Source organism: Otolemur garnettii, unplaced genomic scaffold, assembly GCF_000181295.1.
Source record: "Otolemur garnettii isolate 467f Iridium unplaced genomic scaffold, OtoGar3 scaffold00004, whole genome shotgun sequence".
Classification (NCBI taxonomy): Eukaryota; Metazoa; Chordata; class Mammalia; order Primates; family Galagidae; genus Otolemur; species Otolemur garnettii.
In genome coordinates this window covers 9367420-9391883 of record NW_003852399.1, presented here as the reverse complement: position 1 = coordinate 9391883, position 24464 = coordinate 9367420, and the positions used below count along the sequence as shown (strand labels likewise).

The 24464-nt window shown below is 35.6% G+C and overlaps 1 protein-coding gene across 1 annotated transcript in view; it reads left to right on the top strand.

The window, feature by feature from the left end:
- The window catches only part of MTBP (MDM2 binding protein), a 60968-nt gene that overhangs the window by 21516 nt on the left and 14988 nt on the right, over nt 1-24464 (top strand). Inside the window, exons 12-16 of the mRNA XM_003782378.2 lie at nt 6613-6786; nt 8546-8653; nt 15767-15928; nt 17972-18089; nt 23730-23873. Of these exons, the coding sequence (XP_003782426.1) occupies nt 6613-6786; nt 8546-8653; nt 15767-15928; nt 17972-18089; nt 23730-23873 (706 nt within the window). The remainder of the gene's footprint in view (nt 1-6612; nt 6787-8545; nt 8654-15766; nt 15929-17971; nt 18090-23729; nt 23874-24464) is intronic.

The window sequence follows — 24464 nt, the reverse complement described above, 5'->3', positions numbered from 1 at the left end:
GTCTGTAGAAAAAGTAAGAAATTATTGTTCATAAAAATGAGTAATGTCTTGAAATGTCTTTTGACTGGCCTCTCTATTCATTGTAGCTTTCAAATTGTGTATTTTACTATATTGTAAGTGAGAGAAAGTGTGTACAGTTTCTCATCCTAATGTTATTTATTTAAAATAGTCGTGGAATGTATTAATCCTTTTGATTTTGTAGTTTCCACAGTAGGAAGCTTCATATATATATACTCAATTGTACTGTCATTTTTAACCATTTTAGACTCTTTTTAGAATTGAGCTATAGACATTTTCTTGGATGGTATCAGTGGAAGCTAATTAGGTTTTATGCTAAATTGTTCAAACTTAGTCTGTTGAATAAAGTAGGGGGCCCAACTAAGTGATATATTTTGGAAGATGCTTTCTGAATATAAAGTAATTAGACTGATTATGTTTTCTTGTTCCTCTTCACCTGGTGCTAAGGACTGTCTGAAAATTGTAGACTTAAACAGTGATATCATTGTTGCAAAGAGGGTAGCCTTCTAAGATGCCTACATTGAAGGCTAGATTTTATTTTATTGTTTAAATTTTAGTATGATTATTAAAATAATTGATTATATTATTTTACCATTTATTTTATTCATTTATTTATTTTTTTGAGACAGAGTCTCACTATGGTGCCCTCTGTAGAGTGCCTTGGTGTCACAGCTCACAGCAAACTCAAACACTTGGGTTTACGTGATTCTTTTGCCTCAGTCTCCTAAGTAGCTGAGACTATAGGCACCGGCCACAAGGCCCGGCTATTTTTTTGTTGCAGTTGACATTGTTTAGTTGGCCTAGGCTAGATTCAAACCCACTAGCTTGGGTGTATGTCCTACCCACTGAGCCACGGGTGCCGCCTATTTTACCAATTCTCAAGGAGCATATAAATTATTCATAAGTCAGAATTTTCACTTACCCAGAATCTCCTGTTTCCCCAGTTGTCCTGGGATATTTTTATTTTCCTTTTAGACTAGTATAATTTTATTTTCATATTGTTTCACTGTTAAAAAAAAAAAGGAATGTTGTAGGGTTTTAAGAACCACTAAGACATCTGTTGACTTAGAATATGACTTCATTATTATATAAGAATATATGTGCTAATGAAAACCTAATAATAATGTAAGATTTTGTTATATGTTATTTGTAAAATTTGGTTCAGTAACCAAAAACTTGTTTCTGCTTCTTCTATTTTGTCTATATAGTATATCCAAAATGTACTTAAGGTTTCAATGGAGAAGAGCTATGCAAACCAAATGTCCTTTTATTGGTTGATAAGTACATGTAAACAGAACGTTTAAATTTGAACAGTACGTTCAAATTAGAAAGGAATTTTCTTTTAGATTCATATCTCCTGTTTCTTTATGAAGAGTGATGAGAGTAGAATAACTATGCTAATTGTAAATCTTTTTCTTTCTGCAATGTTTACATGTACCATATTTAATAAGTTTTCAGTTAACACCTGCCAAATCTGGAGCAACATTTTTTAAATGACTGCACAGTCATTATGGCTAATGGAATTCCTTTAAAAGTTTTCAAGGCTAAACTAAGATCCTCTCATGGCAAACAAGTATGCTGCAGCACACTGGTTGAAGGGCCTAAATTGTTGCACACCCATTTAAATTGATGATCTAGTTAAATTGGAGTAGTTTTGGGGGCTAGTCTTTGACTTGGGTTCTGACACAGGGATAGCTCTTAGCTCCTTCAGGATTCCCTCTAATGAACTACGTCTTTTGCTTGTTTTTCTTAATTAAGTGAACTGCCAACCTCCTTTATTTGCTTGTTACTACATTTCTATTGTTTTTGAGACTACCTTTAGCCTTAAACTTGAGTACACTTTATTTCAGATAAAGTCAGTTTCTTTAGGAAGAGTTTATAGTTCTCTTTTCTTAAGGTCTCTTCCCCTGGGCAAAATCACTGAGTTGCTGCTTTGGTGACTGGGCCCGAGTGGTAGCTTCTGATAGTCTTTATTTACTTTTCCCAGTATAGAGCTTCTGCCCGTGAATAACCTTATGTAAGGGCAGTTAGCTCTTGGTTTTCTCAACTCGCATATTCTAAGGCAGAGACTGTAGCCTATGAGTGGGGGTTACATGAAGGAAAGGAGTCTGTGAATGCATCATATTTATAAGGAATTTAGCCAAGGCACCTCAGATTTGAGGGGATGAGAAATGCTGGCAGCCTGCCTCTTACCTGCTTGCATTGGAACTTTGATTCACTTGAGTTGGGAGGGGGTTGGGAAGAAGTAGGTCACGGTCAAGTGCTGTACACTCTTAACAGTTTTTACCCTAGTCTTAGTATACTCCTGAATAAATATTTCCTTTGGATATTTATACAAGTTGTGCTTATGTTTCTTGGGAGTGGGTCCACAGACTTTCTCATCCCATCATCCCAATAAACCCTAAAATAAACTTATAGAAAATAGAGACATAAATTCTTTTTGTAGGAGGTGACTTTCATCTACCTGATATATTGCTTTAGATTGGTACAGTCAGCAGCAAATGTGCTCGCCTGTGGAGGGTACTTGACTATGGGAAAATGAAGCAAGAGCAGATGCCTGAGAGTTCAAAGAGGCACGTAAAGAAGACTGAAAACACAATATTAGATTGGAAAGAGAACAAGGAGAATGACCAGGAAAGAGGAACTTTCAATGGAACATGTTTATGGAATGCAAGAGGTAGATATGTGGAACAGAATTGAGAACCAAGAGATGAACCCAGACACTTATCATTTGATCTTTGATAAGCCCATCAAAAATATACATTGGGGGAAAGATTCTCTATTTAACAAATGGTGCTGGGAGAATTGGCTGGCAACTTGTAGAAGACTGAAACTGGACCCACGCCTTTCACCATACAAAAATTGACTCTCACTGGATAAAAGATTTAAACTTTAAGGCATGAAACTATAAAGATTCTTGAAGAGAGTGCAGGAGAAACACTTGAAGAAATTGCCCTGGGAGAATACTTTATGAGGAGGGCCCCCCCTCCCCGCGCCGGGTAATTGAAGCAACACCAAAAATAAATTACTGGGATCTGATCAAACTAAAAAGCTTCTGTACTGCCAAGAACACAGTAAGTAAAGCAAGCAGACAGCCCTCCAGTGGGAGAGGATATTTATAGGTGATGCCTCTGACAAAGGTTTGATAACCAGAATCCACAGAGAACTATAAGAAAAGAACAAGTAATTCCTTCTCCTGTGGGCAAGGGACTTGAACAGAAGCTTCTCTGAAGATGATAGGCACATGGCCTACAGACACATGAAAAAATGCTCATCATTAATCATCAGAGAAATGCGAATCAAAACCACTTTGAGATATCATCTAACTCCAGTAAGAGTGGCTCACATAACAAAATCCCAAAACTCCAGATGTTGGCATGGATGTGGATAAAAGGAAACACTTCTGCACTGTTGGTGGGAGTGCAAGCTAATACGTTCCTTTTGGAAAGAAGTATGGAGAATACTTAGGGATCTAAAAGTAGACCCGTTTGATCCTGCAATTGCTCTACTAGGTGTATATCCAAAAGACCAAAAATCACTTTATAACAAAGATATTTGTACCAGATTGTTCATTGCAGCTCAATTCATAATAGCCAAGTCATGGAAGAAGCCCAAGTGCCCATCGACCCATGAATGGATTAATAAATTGTTTATGTATACCACGGAATATCATGCAGCCTTTAAAAAGATGGAGACTTTGCATCTTTTACGTTTACATGGATGGAGCTGACGTGTATCCTCCTTAGTAAAGTATCTCAAGAATGGAAGACAAAAATATCCAATCCAATGTACTCAATACTATTATGAAACCAATGTACAATTACTCACACTTTCATATGAAGAATAGATCACAACTATGGCCCAACATGAAGGAGGAAGGAGGGGAGGTCAGATTGAGAGCGAGTGAATGGTGGGATCACATTTATGGTGCATAATACAAGGGTACAAGCTGGATCTATTAGTATACAGCATAAATGTCTCAATAAAGTAAATGAGATGAAGTATATATTAACCAATGTGATGTAAACATTCCTAATTCTATATGAAATCAGCACATTGTACCCCATAAATCCATTAATGTATACATGATCTGTGTGTTTATGATTTAATAAAAAAAAAATGTGGAACCAGAGAACCAGAAATAAAAAGTGTGAGTGAACCAGAAAAAAAGAAAAAGTTGCTTGGAAAAATTGGGCATGGGGTAAAGCTTAATGACTATGGTCCTCATTTGGGGGTGATCTCAGTGGGATATTACTTTAGATGACCCTCAATGTTTAGATTCTTTAGTCTTTCCTCTGGAACTGGCCATATTTCTAAAATGGAAAGATTCCATTCTGTTATGTGGCTTTTAAAATTCTGGAAGTTATGCAGATTTTTCTGCATAAAAAGGTAAGTATTCACTTAGATTCACTGATAATCAGTTTAAGACTCCAACCCTCAACTCTATCTTATGTCTTCCAGCCAGAAATAACTTTGTTTTAATTTCTCCAGAGAATAGACCCTGGTCTTCTCAGCTGGGCAAGAGCAGTTGTTGAGATCAGAGTCTTGACTACTTCTTGGGCTGACTTTCAACCTATCTTTCTATCCTGCTTTCATTTTGTTTCCAGTGCTGTCTGGGGCCGGAGTCCTAGAGCTTCTCCAGGATGTTTGCATTTTAAATTGTGTTACTTCAGGGTTTGCTCTGTAGCTTTTCTTGGCTTCTTAGCACTTGAAAGATGGAAGTTTGTTAAAAAATTGTTCATACGCTTTTCTGCTTTCAAATTTTAGTTGCTTTTGTCTTTTCTGCCAGATAGTAGTCCTTGTAGATTTATGCTGTTTTAAAAATGTCTTTATTCTTATTTAGTGGAATTTCAAGAAATAGTAAATACAAATACTTATGTTCAATTCAGTCTTCAACAAAAAGCATTCTACTTCTATTTTTAATCTCAAAGGCTTTGTGGTTTTTCTTCAACCTTCACTATAACCCTCACTTGATTTGCTTTTAAAATATACTAGAAAATGTATTAAGTGACCTTCACATAACTGCTGTGCTAGATTAATGGAAGCTCTCCACTCCCTTTGTAAAACACAATGCAAGAAGCAAAAAATTACTCTCAAGTATGGCTATACACTTCTGCTCCCACAATTAAGTTGTGTTTGCTTGTACAAGTCAGTTTATTCCACTTTAAAGAAATAGGAATTGGAAATAATAGTTGATACATTATTAATTTTAGTATGTCAGAAATATACCTTGGAACCCTAGTAACTTCATCAAAAGTTAATGAATATTCTGCAGCGCCAAGACCACAGTAAATAAAGTAGGTAGACAGCCCTCAGAATGGGAGAAGATATTTGCTGGTTATGTCTCTGACAAAGGTCTAATAACCAGAATCTACAGAGAACTCAAATGTATTAGCAAGAAAAAAACAAGCGATCCCATCTCAGGGTGGGCAAGGGACTTGAATAGAAATTTCTCTCAAGAAGACAGGCGCATGGCCTACAGATAGATGACAAAATGCTCTCCATCCTTAATCATCAGAGAAATGCAAATCAAAACTACTTTGAGGTACCACCTAACCCCAGTAAGATTAGCCCATATCACAAAATCCCAAAACCAGAGATGTTGGCATGGATGTGGAGAAAAGAGAACACTTCTACGCTGCTGGTGGGAATGCAAATTAATTCGTTACTTTTGGAAAGACATCTGGAGAACACTGAGAGAACTAAAAATAAACCTGCCATTTGATCCTGCAATTCCTTTATTAGGTATATATCCAGAAGATCAAAAATCAAAGTACAACAAAGATATTTGTATCAGAATGTTTATTACAGCCCAATTCATGATTGCTAGGTCACGGAAGAAGGCTAAATGCCCATCGACCCACGAGTGGATCAATAAATTGTGGTATATGTACACCAGGGAATACTATGCATCCCTAAAGAAAGATGGAGACTTTACCTCCTTCATGTTTATATGGATGGAATTAGAAAATATTCTTCTCAGTAAAGTATCTCAAGAATGGAAGAAAAAATATCCAATGTACACAGCCCTATTTTGAAACTAATTCATAGCTTTTATGGGAATATCATAACCTAATTATAGCCTTAGAATATGGGAAGGGGGTGGGAGGGGGAGGCGACAGGGGTGGATGGTGGAAGGAGGGTGATTGGTGGGGTCACCTCTGTGGTTTATCTTACATGGGTACAAGTGAATCTTTCTAAAGGCAGAGTATGAATGTACTAACTTAATGACTAAGAGAATGACATGAAGGTTATGTTAACCAGTTTGATGAGAGTATTTCAAAATATATGTGAAAACAGTACACTGTACCTCATGATTGCATTAATGTACATAGTTATGCTATAAGAAATAAAAATTTTAAAAAAGTTAATATACATAGATTTACTGTAAAATAAGAATAATTTAGAGAATAATTTTTGTTATTTTTCTCTGCTTCGCAGCTTTCTCGGTTAAAGGAAAAACCTTTAGCCCAGTACTAAGCTAGCTTATTTTAAAATAATATAGAAATTTCATTATGTCCTGTAGATCAATTGTATGCTCTGTCATATATGCTGAATTTTCATATACCTAATAAGATTATGGTATTTGTTTAGTTCCAGATGTTGAAGTGAAAGGAGAGTGTTCTAGCTATTATCTCTTATTACAAGGTAATGGTAACGGTAAATGTAAGGCTACACTGATTCACTCAGCAAACCAGATCAATGGCTCATTTGTACTCAGTTTAATTCATGAAAAGATGAAAACAAAGACAGAAGAAGCCAAATTGAGTAAGTGTTCCCTTTAAATAGAAAAACATTTTTATTTTTGTTTGTAGATGTGGTTAACTTTTATTGTTTTAGGTTGAAGAAATATTAGACGTCTAATGAACTTACTTTTCCCCAAATTTATTCTTAATAGATTAAACATTAATCTTTTACTTGAACTTATTACATGTTTATACTTTAATATAACACATAACTTTATAACTTAGAGTGCAAAGTTAATTCTTTTTACATTATTCCTAGTAAACTTTAGTATGTCCAGCCTTCAACTACAAAAATTAAGTTTTTAGTATTTTCCATTTTATATACATATTAGTTTTCTATAATATAGTTGTCATTTATTATTTACTGACTCTCAAGCCTCTTGTTCAATTTTATTGCCTATTTTTCTCTTCTCTTCCTAAGCTCTGTGTTATCTGTTGCTTCATGACAAAACTATCCCAAATTTAGCTTAAAAACAATTTGTTATTATGTCTTGTGACCCTGAAGGTTAAATGGATTTAGCTGAATGTTCTATTTTGATATCCCAGAGTGTACAAAAACAATCATAGTGACATCATACAGCTAGGGCTCCAGTCATTGGAAGATGCCACAAGGCTTGGTGTCCAAGATACCTTCTTCACTCTCATGTTTGGTGCCTGGGCTAGGATGGCTGGAATACATGAGAGCTGATTTTTTTCTCTCCACGTGTCCTTTCCCCATGGCTAGCTTGAGCTTCCTCACAATGTCATGGTGTCAGTACAGTCTGACTTTTTACATGGTTGCTGACTTCCTTAACTATTGCTTTAAGATGCTGCAAGGCTTTCTGTGTCATAGCCCAAAAGTTATTCATTTTCGCTTTCACCATACCGCATTGGTTACATAGTACAAATCAGGTTTGATAATTACTATTCCTGAAGGTCTCCCATTGTGTGGAGAATTGCAAAAATCACCACAGTTCCAACCATCAGAAATAGTCTAAATGCACATTGCCATCCTAGGAGACTATTTAGGTCCACCCTGTACTGGTTACCAATTTGTCTGAGTCCATTGTGGCAGAAAACATTCCCATGCAACTGAGCTGTTCTCCTAAGACTTAAGCTGCCTAAGACAGCTGAAGTCTTGACTGTGTGTTCCCCACTTAAACCACAGCTGAAGGAACCCATCTGGGGTTGTATACTTTTCTGGACCCAGGCAACTCACTGAGCAAAACTTGGATGGACACCTTGCTTTTAGGGCACAGAGGAAGAAAGCCCAAGCATTCTGGGAAGTTTCTCCCTATCTCAAGAGAGTACATTCCAGTGCAGTCTGCAGTTATTCTGAGAACTATGGGCAGGAAGAAAGTCAGGGAGAGACTCAATCTAAGCCTATCCTGAGACCATCTAGCACACAGGTCTAACCCTAGATCCATTGAGGAAGGGACTGCATGAGGAGGAATCACAGGAGGTGTGGTTTGAGAGACAAGAGAGTATCTTTAGAGACTATCTGCCATACATATTCCATCTGTGAATTCTTAGCAGATAGAAAACAATGGGGTGTAGAAAATTAGTTTTTGCTATCTAAATTCCCTCAATTTAAGAACCAGGTCAGTGCTTAAAATGTAAAATAATTTAATATGTTTACTTTCTGCTGCTTAATTATTTTTATTATTTACTTTGAAATATACAAGATAAAGAGAGGTAAATGATTTACTTATTTTGTTAGTACATGTTACAACACATTTCCTAGGAACTGAATGTTAATTATTGGCATAGACCTTTAATGTGCACTTTTTTCTGTTTCTTAGGCTTTCCTTTTGACTTATCATCACTTCCCCATTTTTCTGGGGAACAGGTTGTACAGAGAGAAAAACAGCTAGCTAATGTTCAAGTTTTGGCTTTGAACGAATGCCTGAGTAAGTAACAGTTTGTACATCTCATCCTACTGTAACAATGTTGACTCCTTCAGACAAACTATCTTTACTTGCAGCTTTTCTTACATACTTTGTTTTTTAGATATGAAACTCATTTTAAAAAGTCTTTCTGATAGAGGTGGTTTGGAGTAGAAGGTATCTTCAACTTTATTATTACCAGATTAATAATATTACTATGTATTTGTACACCCCTGTTAACATTTGTAAAAATATTTTACCAGGCAAGTTTTATATTTCAAACTTTGATTTTAGCTGTATGCTAGAAAGGCATATAAATTTTATTATTCTGTTTAATATAGATCTCTTTGGAATATTTCTCTTTATATAATTTTGGTAACAAGAGGACTGGTACCAGGTATTTTTGGTAGCGGGTAGACTGCTAATAGAAAAAAATGCAAGTCCCAGTGAAATTAATGTGTTAATTTGAACATTGATTCTTGGTGTTTAATCATGATCATTAATATAACTAAGAATATTTTACATATTGAGTAAAGTTGGCATTATGGATTTTCCTTACTCAGAAAATTAATACTACCATTCGATCCAGCAGTCCCACTATGATGTCTTTATCCAAAGGAGAAAAAGGACACTTGTACTGGGAAGTTTATAGCAGCACAATTTAGAATCCCAAAATGTGAAAACAACCCAAGTGCCCATCAATACATGAATAGATTAATCAAATGTGGCATATAAATACCAGAGAGTACTCAACCATAAAAAAAATATGGTGATCTAGTATGTTTTGTAACAACCTGGTAGAACTAGAGACCATTCTTCTAAGTGAAGCATTGCAAGAATGGAAAAATACCATATGTACTTAGTCCTAAATTGGAACTAATTGATCAACACTTATGTGCACACGTGGAAGTAAAATTCAATGGAAATTAAGTAGGATGGGTTAATTCACACCCAGTGGGTACGACTGCACACTCTCAGGGTGAGAGTACAGCCCTGTACAATTTTAGTTAAAATGTACAAAAACAAATTATGTGACCAAAGTGTATGTAATGTCTTGAAATAAATAAAAAGAAAGGAAAAAAAATAAAATTAACATTTGCCAACACTTTTTATTGAAGGTTTTTCCTCTTACTGTTAATTTGGTTATCAGTCAGAATATTTTTAACCCTTAATATTGTGGGGAAAAAAGTGAATGATTTAAGTCACCTATGAAACTGTTTTCACATTGACACACAAATTTTGTGTTCCTTATTGCCTATTATGAACTTACTTTAAGCAAATCACTGATACATAGTGAGAGAATTCATGAGAAATTGTTTCAAATTATGAAGGCTCCATAGTTACACACAGAAGAAAATATTAAAATTGTATATTCATATTATAATATAAAAACTATCATTCCTTTCTTTTAAAATGTTTTTAAAAATATTTTACCTTCAGTAGCTTGTTTTATTCAATTGAAGATGATTTTAGGATACTTGGTCTCTATAATTCATGCAAGGATTATAAACTTGAAGTTGTGCAAAGTCAGGGTAATTATGTAGTCTTTAGCTCCTCTAACTATTGATTTTTTTTTCCACCAAGAAAATGATGTTTGTTCAAGGAAAATATAATTAGAAAGGCAAATCAGTTTCAATAAAAGGTAGTACAAGCCAAAACCAAAAGGAAAAATGTTAAAAAAAATCAGTATTTTTGTGGATATGCAGTATTATTTTACATGTTAGCCTGAGCATTACTATACTTTGCTGTGTGTGAGGCACTCCTGTATATAATGAGCACCCACATTTTGCCCCAAACTTTCAGGAAAATTGTCCTTGAGAAAGTGGCCAGCTCATGGCCAGAAAAGACATATCCAGGGAAGGCTAATGTTCCCCTGGTAAACGTTCAGATCATACACTTATCTGTAGATAAGAGGGATACCTCTTACCAGTCTCCCAGGAGTCCTTCCTTCTCCTCCATGTCTGGGACTGTGGACCTCACTCTGCCTACAGGCAGCCTGTTCAGGGCTCCCTGTTCCCACCGTATGGCTGGGCCTCAGGCCTTGGCCCTGCCCATCGTACCTGGCCAGCCCCACCGCTACCCTCTTCTTTGTTCATGATGCTGGGTGAAGGCCTCTCCAGACTGCTCCTACTGGATCCTCCCAGACCAGAGCCCTGTGTGCCCAGCAAGTCCAGGCAGAAGGGCACGAAAGGCCCACTGGGTCCCCTTGCTCCTGAGCCAAACTACCTAGGTATAATGTGCGTCCTTATTTTCCCCTTAAAAATTTTGGTAAAAACATGCACATTATACATGGTAAAATACATTACTCATTTTTTGACTTTATCCTTGCCAAATACCCTCAGGTTCTGGTTTTTTTTTTGCTATGAGCCTCTGCAGCTCTTTCTCATTTACCCCTCTTTTTTACCTTTCTCACCAGAAAAAACTGTCAGAGTGAAAGAGCAGAGAGCTCTCTGAAGCTGGTGCATCTCTCCTTTGGGAAAAGGGAAGAGTTAATCCCAGCAGGGCCATCCTTCCTGGTTGGGTGGGAGGAGAAATACTGACAGCTATAACTAGGTTGCTGCTTAGAGGTGTGAATGAAAGGGGAGGGCAAGCAGGGGGAGGGAGGGTACAGAAATGACTGAAGAAGTGTGCACAGCTCTAGGGTTGCCACCACATTTGGCACAGGGTAAGCAGGGGACCTGAAATTAAAGGTCTTAGAGCTAATAGCTGGGCATATGCATGGAATAGCCAGTTTGCAATCTGAAACATTAAATCTTGATTCCAATTAATGATCAATTTAATCCATTATGATGGAAATACTTGTTGAACAAATCTCTCTGAACAAATCTGAGAGTTAATACTGGATTAAAAATCTTGGGACAAAGATGCATCTGTTTAGGATTCCTGTATCATAAGGCAGAAGAAAGTGATGGCAAAAAGAGTTTCCAATGTAAACGTGTTTTGAGCATCTACTTTAATGATTCTCAAGAAAAAGAAACATGAATAGAAAAGTATTTACATTAGTATAGTTAATTCATTTTTTTTTCTTTTTTTGCAGTTTTTGGCTGGGGGCTAGGTTTGAACCCGCCACCTCTGGCATATGGGGCCAGTGCCCTACTCTTTTGAGCCACAGGCGCTGCCCCAAGTTAATTCATTTTTACATGATGAAAACTAAAGGGTGTAATGGGAACAACTTTCTCTGAAAAAAGTCAGTGATTTGATGTCAATCAAAGACTATAGTTCTTGCGGAAAAGCAAAACTTGTTAGAAAAGATTTCCCCAAGTTATCAACAAAATATTGAATAGATTTATTACTATCTTTCCATGATTTCCCTCAATAGTACTGAATTAGAAAGAACAGCTAGAAAAGTTTGTACAAAAATGTACTCATAATGACACTTTGGAAGAACCTTTTTTTCTAAAATAACACTACAATGAAATCAAGTATGTTAGGTGTTAATTTTTTAGACTGGTTTATTTTTATTTTACTTTATTTTGAAAATATTGTTAAATATTTAATACAGTAGAATGATACTTAAAATTTATAAGCTTATAATTTATATTTTACCTAGTTTTGGGTAATTAACAACTTTTGGTTTCGGAGATATCAAATACCTCATTACACTGATTGTTCGAAAAAAGTTTAAGGTTGCTGAATAATTTATAATTAAATAACTGTTCAGTATGATCCAAAAAAAATATCAAAACAGCAGTATTGTCGTTTTGTTGTGGCCAGTACTCTGAGCTCCCTGCATCTTTTTTTTTTTAATTTATAGACCCAGTGCAAACCTGCTTGCCCAGTCTGCTGACTCCTTTAGATATTGTACTTCTACATATTCTTCAATAAATCCTTAGTTATTACTAGCTTTTATAGGAATCTATCATTGTTTTGCTGACTCATTTTCAGACCTTAGTTCAGTATTTTTCTCCCAAATATTTATCTGCCACTTACATAAAAATTTATTTGTGTGGCAATTATGTTTTGCCTAGGTAAACTATCCTGCTCATATCTATTTTCTCTATTTCTCAATTATGAAGGTCTATATGAATTCTTACCCTGCTCTCCAAATTGTGATATATTTGACAGCTTTAGTAAGTATATGTCAGGTTGAGATTTGAGTGTATTTTTAGCATAAGTAAAAATGTAGAGGCTTTCTTTCAGGTGAAAGCAAATCATTGATAGCTTTTTGTTTTGAAATGGCTCCTAGCAGATAGTTCAGAAAATATAAAAACAATGAAGCTTTGTTTTTCTTCTCACTAGGGAGATGTATTATAGTAGAAGAAAAATATATTTACAACCCTCTTTTTACTGTTAACTAATGTTCTTGATGTGCAGAAACCATGTTATTAATACTTGTCATGGGTAAGATCTGGAAGGACCCTACCAAGGTCTGCATGGGGAAGGCTGGATTTTACGGAGGCACGTGTTATAAAGCTGCCGATCTAAAGCAGAACTTTGACACTGATTGCCTCCCTATCCTATTCTCTTGCTTTATTTATGTACTGACCTCAGGTAGTACATAATAATAAACCTGATATGCTTTAAACCTGTGTCTAAGGGCACAGCTCAGTGCTTTTCAGGTAGTAAGTTCTCAGTAAATGTTTGTTAACTTGAATTCTCTATGAATTTATAGGTTACCATTTTATTATAGATGAAAATGTTATTAGTCTAGAGGTATTTTAAAATGAAATATTTTTTATCAAAGTAATAAGTCTGTAAATAAATTTACTACTGAGCCATGTAATAAATGATGATTTACTTATATAATCCTTTGGTTTTCTTATGCCTAGTCTTTCATACAGACAGAATCTTATGTTTTTCCAGTGGCTCTAACACTTCTGTACTCCTGTCATTAACATTCATCATGTGTTAAAACACATGAATTCCTTTTTATTTCTCTATAATTTTTTTCTCCAGAATGTTTCATGTTTTGTTCGGTTATAGAATGATTGTTTCTTAGACTTGCTAGTATTTTGAATTTTTCTCTTTCCTTTTTTCTTCTTTTGGAATCTCCTTTTTCCTAGACCCCATATCCTCCTTTTCCTTAGATTACTCCTTTGTTTGGTTGGAGCTTCTCTTTTGGTAGCTCCTTCAGTAAATCTTTTTAGTTTTTGCATGTTTTATTTTTATGCCTTTTCTACAACTGTTTTCAGAAGCTTTCTCTCTAGAAGCCTTGCTGTAAGTCAGTGTATGTATCTCTCACTCTCCTCCACCTCCCCTTATGTATTGAGCTGTATACCTGATGGACCATTTAAATGGAAAATTCACATCCTTAAGTCTGAAAGTCCTTTACTTATCCCTTTAGTCACTTTCTCCCATTTTCTTCTTTTGAGAACTCTTACTATTATATATTGACTCTTTTGGACAAAAGGCTTATTTTTCTTTCCTATTTTCATACTGTTACTTTTTTTTTCCCTTCTCATTTCTGTAGATTGTCCTCCATTTTATTTTGTAGCTCGTTTATGGAATTTTTGAAGTTTGAGCTCTTGTGTGCTTAGTCATTCCTTGTTCCTTGATGGTTCCTTTATCAAAGCATCCTATACTTGTTTTGTGGGTGTGAAACTTATTTCTAAGAATTATAGCAAACTTCTTGTGTTCCCTCCAGTATATATTTTTTCTGCTGGGCTCCTTTTTTCTCATCATTTGCTTTAGTCTCTCTTTTTGATCCTGGATTTTTTTTAGTTTGGGGGCCCCAATAAATAAAACCCACTTTTCCTCCCAGTGTTGGAAGCAGTTGAGAAATGAACCTAAGAAACACAGATGGAAGTAAATTATAGATGCCAGTTAGACTGAAAGACAGACCTTTTAGGTCTGTGGCCTGGTTAGCTTTCTCATTCATACACTCAGAGTTGAACTTTGCTACTTTGCTACTGAATGGCTATCAGAGCGGGGCAACTGCAGATCAACTGTACGTGAGAAAATCTCTCCCCACACTATGGAAAGCACACATCCTGCAGACTTGCTAGCTCAGATGAAAGAGAAGAAGAGTCTGATCAGAACACGCCTTGTTCCTGACTAGTTCAGTGAGTGATAGGAAAATCAGGGAAGCTGGAAATGTTACTGAATCAAATCCTTGTAGATAAGGCTAGGAAAATGAAAAGCCACCATTCCCTTCAATGCCTTTCCTTAAAGGTCTGGTAATAGTGTTCTGTTCAGCCTGTATTAACTTGGAAGTTTTATATGCCTATCTAATTTGTATAATACCTGGCAAGCTTCAGTGTAGTGTGAAGGGTGACAATTCAGTATTTTGTTCATGACCTCCTACCCTTGCTCTACCCCAGTATCACTAGAGCTTTTTTCTCTGAGGGTGTTCCCTTTCTCAGAAGGAGAGTCCTTTGATCTTTCCAGTTAGGCATTTGTGGCAGCTAGCTTTTTAGCAGCAGGGCTTGGAGTTTGACCTGTTTATAGACTATTATTTAATTTGTTTTAACTCCAGGCTTCATACCACCTTTCAGTGTACCTAATGTCCCATGGTTGGGGACTGTAAAACATAAAATAAATAAATAAATGAAAGGAGAGTTAAGTGTCAGTGAGGGCTGAGCCTGAGGGCTGGGCTGTGGGGGGTGGGGGGAGGGTGTGGCTCTGGGTTCTAACTGCTTTTTTCCATCCAGTCCTATTTTATTTAGTCCAACACCTCACGCCATCCTCCCCTATTCCTGTGTAGTGCCTTTTTGCAGGCACCCAAAACGACTCTGCTTCTCCTCTGCAGACCTGGTTACCATTCCACTGTCATTTCTACTTGAAAAATTTGTTGAAAAGTATCATTTCTCTTTTCTTCTTTTGTTGACCCTTTTTATTCTTTTGCCCTATTTTAGATATGGGGAAAGAAAAGAAGTAGCTAAGCTACTATATTTAACTAAAAGTCTAACAGGTTTTATTTTCACATACGCATGAACGTAATTTTTGTAAACTTGTCTTTATCATTTACCAACTTTTGGTATTAACAGTTTATTTCTATTTATCTCACTTAACTGGAAATTCTCTCATTATCTACAATTAGGATTAAACTGAAAGGAGGCCTACATAGGAATGTTGATTTCCTGGAGATATTTACTTGTTTCAGTTCTGAAAATATTTTCCATAAAAGAGTAATAAATGAGCTCTAGCGTGGCAATAATATAATAGTTATATAGTTAATTGTATTGATTTGTCTTACAGAAAGAAGAAAGTTGGCAAAGCAGCCTGAAACACTTTCTGTTGCTGAACTCAAAAGTCTGTTACTACTCACAAGGGAACGCTTTTTTCATCATTTTGATGCTGTTACTCCTCCCAAAATGCTAAGAAAGACAGGCAAAATTAAAACTTCTAATATTTTAAAGGGTAAATTTTTTTGTTACTTTAAATTTTATTCTCTTTTTGTGCATGTGGCATCTATGACAGGTATTACAGTTATTATTAAAACTTATAAAAAGATTGGTCATATCACAATGTATTTTGTAAATTTAATGATATGTATTTATATATACAAGTATGCATATTTCTCATCATTTAAACTACAAATTTGCTGGTGACTTCTTTCATTAAGTATGTTCAGTATAATTATTTTTGAGAAGAGGTAGAAGCATTTTAAAATGATCTCTCTCATGAGTCTTACTAAGCTGCTATAATGTTTGGATTTCTCTTAAGCTGTATTTTCATAAATTGAGAGAAGCAAAATCTACACAGTAAATTTAATAGAGGTAAAACTACATGTCGTAAGATGCTCCAGATCTGCCTTTCGTTAGGTCAAGAACAGACTTCCCTGAGGGAGCAAGAACTTGTTTCAATATTTAATTGGATTTCTTTCTTTTTTCCTGGATTTTATGGTTGTGATGAATTTGAATATAGAGAAGCTTTTCCAGATCTAATAAGAAAGCATTTGAAGATTTCCTGACACAGTTTTAAATATACAGGACAATTTTTTTTTTTTTTTTAAGAGACAGAGTCTCACTTTGTTGCCCTTGGTAGAAAGCTGTGGCATCACAGCTCACAGCAACCTCCAACTCCTAGGCTTAGGTAATTCTCTTGCCTCAGCCTCCTGAGTAGCTGAGACTGCAGGTGCCTGCCACAATGCCCAACTATTCCTTTGTTGCAGTTTGGCTGGGGCCGGTTCAAACCCACCACCCTCAGTACTTGGGGCCAGCGCCCTACCCACTGAGCCACAGGTGCCGCCCACAGGACAATTTTTTGTTTTTATTCTGTGAGAATCGTTTATATTGCATAGGTTAATGAGCAAATGACCATAGAATTCCTCTTCTGTGTTTGACACTGTGAAGGTATACAAAGAAGTGAAAATCTTGATCCTTTGCTTTCAGCAGGCTTATAATCTATTTGGAAAGCAGGATGTAAAAACAGCAGATAGTGCCTTGTTTAAGCTATCGCTTTAGGTTTTTATGGAGAATCTTAGTGTTCCCAGCAATCTGAGTTAGTTCAGTACAGTATATTAGCTGGAAAGATTAATATACCCTTACATACAATATTTTATTAGTAGTAAAATAACATGTGATATTAGTAATTTGAAATATCTTAAGGCATCCTACATTGGTAGATGAGTGGTAATTATTTCTAAAGCAGCCTTTACATGAAAACAACTTAAGCTATTTATTTATTTATTCATTTAATTTTTTTTTTTTTTGAGATAGTGTCTTACTTTGTTGCCCGTGGTAGAGTGCCATGGCGTCATGGCTCACAGCAACCTCAAACGCCTGGGATCAAGCGATTCTCTTGCCTCAACCTCCCAAGTAGCTGGGACTACAACACTTGCCACAACACTCAGATATTTTTTTAGAGGTCTCTTTCTTGCTTAGACTGGTCTCAAACATAGAAGGTCAGGCATTCCAGGCACCTTGGCCTTCCTGAGTGCTAGGATTACAGGTGTGAGCCAACATGCCCAGCCACATTATTTATTATTTTTTATTATACTTTTGAAGATGAGGCCATCTCTTTTTGAAAGAGATGAAAATTTTTAGGCTACTTAGGTGTATTCCTATTGCTAATATGAAAATTCTCACGCTGTATTCAATATATTCCCTACAGAATTGCCTTCTTTTCATTTAGAACTAATTTCCCTAAAAATAACAAAGTTATGCTTTTATTGCACATGAGTCCTAGTAATGCTCATTCAATGTTTGGAATTCTAGCTCATAACTTTCATTATGAGGAGATATTTTATTTCTATTTCCAACAAACTTTTCTATGGATCTAGGCTAGTTCAGGCCATCAGAGAGGTCTTTCATAGATGTTTAATGTAAGTATTGTATAACTAACCCAACATGCCTTTATACCCACACACACAGATGTATGTCTATAAACTTACATTTTTATATAGAAAAACTCAGTATGTTAATACTTTTCACTATTTATGTGTATTTCTTTTCTCTTTAGATTTCAGTCTAGTAGAACCTGATTCCTCAAGTCTAATGGAAACCAATAATCTGGAATGGCCAGAAAGGCATGTTCTTCAAAATTTGGAAACTTTCAGAAAAGCTAAACAAAAAATGAGGTAATTGAATTTGTAATAAAGCATGACATAGCTCAATAGGGTTTTTTAGGGAGTTTTGTTTGTTTGTTATTTTGAGACAGAGTCTCACCTTGTTGCCCTCTGTAGAGTGCTGTGGTGTCAAATGTCATAGCAACCTCAAACTCTTGGTCTCAAGTGATCCTCTTGCCTCAGCCTCCCAAACAGCTGGGACTACTGGTGCCCATTACAACACCCATTTATGTTTAGAAATGGAGTCTCACTCTTGCTTTGGCTGGTCTTGTACTCCTAAGCTCAAGCAGTCCATCTAACTCAGCCTCCATAGCTCATTATTTTTAAATGAACTCATTCTTTTCTTAATCCTTAAGTTATGTTTATGTGCTATCATCAGTTTGGAGTTGTCTTATAGGAGGATACCTGCTGCTATAAGTAGATAGCAGAGTAGTCTCTCAGTTAAGCGGGAAATGCTTGTGTTCCTCCTTCCTACTCTCCAGGTTTCACAGTGAACATTTTGCTGTATAGCTTTGTGGACCACGCTCCATAGTGGATTCATATATAAAAGTGTATGACTCTATAAGGAAATCTTCCTCCAGGAGCATGTGAAGTGAGGTAGAAGTACTCTTCTCATTTGAAACCATTTGAATTGTTCCTGTTTTACATTCATGTGTGTTTATATTATACCTATTAATGAAATCAGGAGGCAGGGTTTATTTGTGTTCATATTTTTGTTTTCTGGTTCAGTACATAGTAGGCACTTAGTACATAATGTTGAATGATAGAATAAAAAAGAAAATTTAGCTCCCTTAAATTGCTTTCTTACAAGTTACTCAGTTGATAATTGTTTTATGACTCGCTATAACTTCCTCAGTTGATATTGTTTTATGACTCGCTATAACTTTTGAAATACATGTCAGCAGATACTGAGCACCAAATATGTGTTAGATACTGGGAATCTGAGGTAAAAAATACTTAGAGCTTACTTTTTAATGGAAGAGACAATCAAAAGAAAAGAAGTAACCAGGCAAGGAAATGTACTAATGGAAACTACTCTGTGTATAAGGAGTATAAACAAAGGGACTGAAGGAGAATAATTTAATTTGCTGTCAGGTGAGAAGTGGTGCTAACTCGCATGAGGTGGATGGTCAGGGATTGCTCTCAGAGGATGTTACATCTGAGCTGAGACCTAATGTATAAATGGGCAGAGTATATTCTGCCATATAGATAGAACCAGAAAGATCCTCACACAGTCTGCATTTTATTCTAAGTTCATTGGTAAGCTTTTGAAGGATTTTGATTTCCAAAGAGTGATGGGATCTGATTTTGCAAAAATTTTGCTTTGTTGTGGCAAATAAATTGCAGGAGGAAGAGATTAAATGTAGAGAGATTAGTTAGTTGGACTTTCCTGCAGGCTAAGTGAGAGTTAACTTTGATCTGACACTAGAGTTACAGTAGTTGGGAACAATTTTGGAGTACACATTTATAGTATGTCAGGAAAAAACTTCCTGTGTTGGCTTAGATGTGGAGGAGAGAAAGAAAAACTGCCAAGATAATTTAGATTTTTGTGTTTAATGGGGTAAGTGGTGTTCTCCTGGGGGAGATTGGAGGCAATTTAGGGTAAGGAGAGCTTTGGGGAGAAAAAAATCAAGAACTGTACTTTCGGGGATGGTAAGTTTGGTGTATGAATTATCCAAATGGAAATAACGTGTGAACTGGAGGAGAGATCTGGAACTGAATTTAGACTTACCTTTGAAAGAGGTTTTCACATATGTGATAGATAAATGTGAAGTCACTTGGTAAGACCAAGAGGAGAAAAGAGATGGATCTTAAGACCAGTTATTGAGAATCTTAGGTGTTTATAGTTTAAACTATAACAAGAAAGAAACTATAACAAGACAAGAAAAAAGAGTAGAGAAAGGGCAGTTGACAAAAGAACCTCAATTTCTTGCTTTCCAATTTTAGATGGTATTTTACTTTTCTCTGTGAAAGATGAGGAACTTACCACCCCTATTTTCTTCCCTTTATTTCTTCCCTCTATTGCTAAACCTTATGTTCTTCATAATAGATAATTTCTTTTCTCCTCCAAATTTTCTTTTTTTTTGGCTTCTCTCTGACGTCCTATTCTAGCTTGTACCAACTGTCTGCTTACACAACTAGAATCCTGGTATTTCTTTATTTTAATCACATTTTTAGATTAGTTCTGTGTTTTCTTGGATCTCATTTCTTAAGAAGGAGTCTGATGCCAGATTGATTTTTATTCCTTAATGGTACTTTATTCCATCTCTAAAACTTTTAGAATTTTCTATTTTCCTTCGTGTTCTGAAATTACACAAGGCCATTTGTATAGACTTTTACAAGGCCATATATAAGACTTTTGTTTCTTTTTGGTTTTGGGAAATATTCTATTATTTCTTTAATAATATCCTTCCCTCATTTTTTTCTTTTCTTTCTAAAATACTTGTTTTTAACTAATAGTAAATGTCCTGGATTAATTTTTAATTTAAATTTGATTTTTCTCTCAATAATATCTCTTTTCATCCTTTCTGCTTTATGTCTATGTTCTTTACCTTTGCTTTCATCTGTTCTGTTAAAATTTTTGGTAGTCATATTTTAAACTAATAATCTTGTTTGTCTAAACCTATTTTTTCATAGCAATTTATTCTTCTTTTATTAGTAATGAACCTGGAGATGGTACAGCAATTAGAATTTTCTTTAAACTTGTTCTGTTTCTTGAGTGATGTCATTTTCCTTTGCAACTGTTTTATTTGCTCCTCTGCTGTTTTTCTCTTATGTGTAATTTTTCTCCAGTGCCTGCTGGTCCTTGACTGTCTCCTCATGGCTCAGAGTTTAGAGCTAGGTTGCTTTTCACAGGTGGTTGGCATGTGTTTTCTCTCCATAGCTGTTGTCCTGTTCCCTCCCTGATCTTACCTGTATTAATGATAAGAGCAGAAGGATCCAGGATAGAGCATATCTGCCCAGCTTCACTTTGAGCAAACTTTAGGGTATCAGCAGGCAGGATGCTTTGGCCCAGCACTGAATTAGGGGTCTATTCTGGCCCCCGTCACCACTGACAACTAGGACAGGCACATTTATATCTCTAGTCAACAGTTTCCTGTTTTTAACGTGGAGGCAAAAGCATGAGGGCTGTGGTGGATAAGGTGGTAAAGGAAGGGAGCACTTGTACAACTGTTCTATGTATGGTGCTTAAAACTTTTATCATCTTGATTTGTGCCCATTCCCACTCTGATCCCAAATTAACAGGGAGACACCATTGAATTCTTAGTTGGGAGCAAAAATTATGCTGTGTATTTTCAGAATTTGTTTTGTGTTCAAACAAATTTAACCTGAGAATACAGGATCATTATATAGTGAAACTCAAAAGTCATAAAGACTTGGCTTTAGACATAGTCACTTACTCTGTGACTTTGTTGCCTCATCTTTTAAGTTAGAGATAAAAATTCTAGTTGTATTTCAAAGTTGTGAAAATCTAATGAGATGACATATGAAAAAATACTTTGTAAACTTCAAGACACTGAACAAAATAAGGTGTTGTTGTTGTTGTTATTTTTTTGTAACCTAAGACATATCTTGGAGTAGTATAATTTGTCACAAACAGAACTCTTAAATTGCTTTGATATCCTTATGTTAGGGGTTCCATATAAATGCAAATTATACATTTTTTCCATTACATCTAGCTTATGCATGATTGAGCATAATATTGATTAAGATACCTTTGTGAGTCACTGTTGGAGGGTACCTATATAGAAATTAAATTCCTAATTCAGTTAGTATAAAGTTCAGAGAAAATATTTGAATATTATTTGTCTATTTTTATTAGATTTATATTTTCAATTTAAAAATACAGGAATAAAGAAAGAGAAAGTGGTGTTGTCTGTATGTTATTCATCCTTCAGGTGTAGAAATGTAAGTCTAAACCTTAATGTCAATATTTTAATCATGGTAATTATCATCAGTAAAATGCTTAATCTGAGTGACTGCAGAGTTGGCTGGGTGTGGTGACTCACACCTATAATACTGATACTCCTGGAGGCTGAGATGGAAGGATCCCTTGAGCTCAGGAGTTCAAAACCAGCTTGAGCAAAAGTGAGACTCTATCTCTACTAAAAATAGAAAAGTAAAACAGAAAAATAAACAAACAAAAAAAAGGATTTATTAAGCACCAAATCCCAGATTATCATAGCTCTGAAACAATAGCATAAATATAAATGTTCTACACATAGAAAACTAATTTCCTAACTTCATAATAACTTAACTATTCTCTGAATATTATTATTGTCTTTGTTTTGTTTTAAGACAGAGTCTCACTTTGCTGCCCAGGCTAGAGTTTCTTTTGCTCTGGGTCGAGGGCCATGGTATCATAGCTCACAGCAACCTCAAACTATTGGGTTCAAGCTGTCATCTTGCCTCAGCCTCTCAAGTAGGTGGGACTATAGGTGTGTGCCACAACGCTTGGCTAGTTTTTCAATTTTTTTTTTCAAACCTGCCTCCCTAGGTGTATGGGGCTAGAGCCCTTGCCGACTGAGCAACCGGTGGTGCCAGCTGTGTGCTGTAAATTTTTGAAGGCAGGGACTAAAGTTATAATTTTCTGTGAACTTGAAAGATTACTTGAAGCACAACAATCAAATATCTCTTCAAGGTCTCTTCTAGCCGTGGTTATGACATCATGCATAAGCACACTGTTATCCGTGAAATATGTTTATGTGTTTTTTAAACTACTTTATATACAATTTATTCTTAATCTTCACAAATTTCCCAGAAAAAGATGGGATAGGTCTTGTTTAAAAATGAAGTAACACCTAAAATTCGGCACTTTGTAACATGAAAATCAATATACCAGGCCTAAAATAATTATTATTTCTATTTTTCTGATGAAGGTACTAACACACAATAGGTTATATTACAGCGCCCAGAGCAACACAGATATTTACGATGAGAGTTAGAACTAGACTGACACCAAATTAGTTACTATTTCTACTCTATCACGGTATAAACCAAAAAAAGCTCATAGAAAGTTTTAAAACCTGGAAAGAAGAAACTACTTCACTTTCAGAGAACACTAAAGGGTTTATTAGACCAGACTGAGCAAGATGAGACCTCTTCTCTACTAAAAAAAAAAGAAAAACTAATTACAGTACAGTAGAGCCTAAGTCATGCTAAAGTGTGTCAAAATCAAACCAAAGAATTAACAGTTGAGCCCTCCCTACATTGACTAGCTCCTTGTGTTGACCACCTCTGTGTGTTGACCAGTTTGTTACAGTCTTTTGGGTGGTCAGCTTACATAGGTTCTACTCTGTTGTGGGATTTCAAAACATGTAAGAGTTTAGATTCAAATTTTATAGAATTGACACTATGTAACTTCACACTACTGAATAATGGGCTTTCAATTATAAAGAATATAATTAAGTTTATTTTATTTGAGTACTAGAATTGTTGACAAAGTAACTGTAAGATTTATTGTGATGTAAAGACTTTAAAATATAGTTTGAAACTAAATGATTTGCAAAGATTTTACTTTATTGTCTTTGCTAATTGTGTAATTCCTCAGTCTTCTTTTTGTATATTTTGGTTTCTGCTCACATCACCTTTCCCTGACTTTGGTAAATTCAAGTTCACTTTTAATAAATCTGCATAACATCATTTTCCCAGAACTGGTTCATTGCCTCGTTCATTGGGCCACAAAGAGGGTCCTCGAGATTGCATCACATTATTGGATGCTAAAGAATTGCTGAAACACTTTACCTCAGATGGGTTACCAGTTGGAGATCTTCAGCCTTTACCAATTCAAAAGGGGTAAGTTATAAATTTATAATTCCCAATTGTTAAAAATCATTTTAAAACAATGTTACATCTCATTTCCTTAGTTTATTGATACTTCAGCAAAATTTGTATGTTTGATCCATTGTTTATCACGTGGCCTTAATCCTCACATTGTTATCTTAGTCTTAAGGAAACAACAAAAATAAAAGAAACCTTAGCATATTCCCAGTACGCATAGAAGTCATAGTTTCTGCTTATCATGTTTCCCTGAAAATAAGCCCTAGCAGGATTTCTATGCATTTGTTAAATATAAGCCCTACCCAAATAATAAGACCTAGTGATGGACATAGTTGTGCAGCCTATCTGTGTAGCCACACCATTCATTTCAGTGTGGAGAGAAGACATCCCCTGAAAATGAGCCCTAGTGTGTCTTCTTGAGAAAAAATAAATATAGGACAGTGTCTTATTTTCAGGGAAACACAGTAGTATACAAAGGATAGCACTTTTTATGAAAAAAGTTAGAATTTGACTTGGAAATATTTTTACAAACCTGTGTTAATTCTCTGGTTTTGATTTTGACACACCGTAGCATGAGCAATGTCAGTCATGTCTAATAGTAGCGAA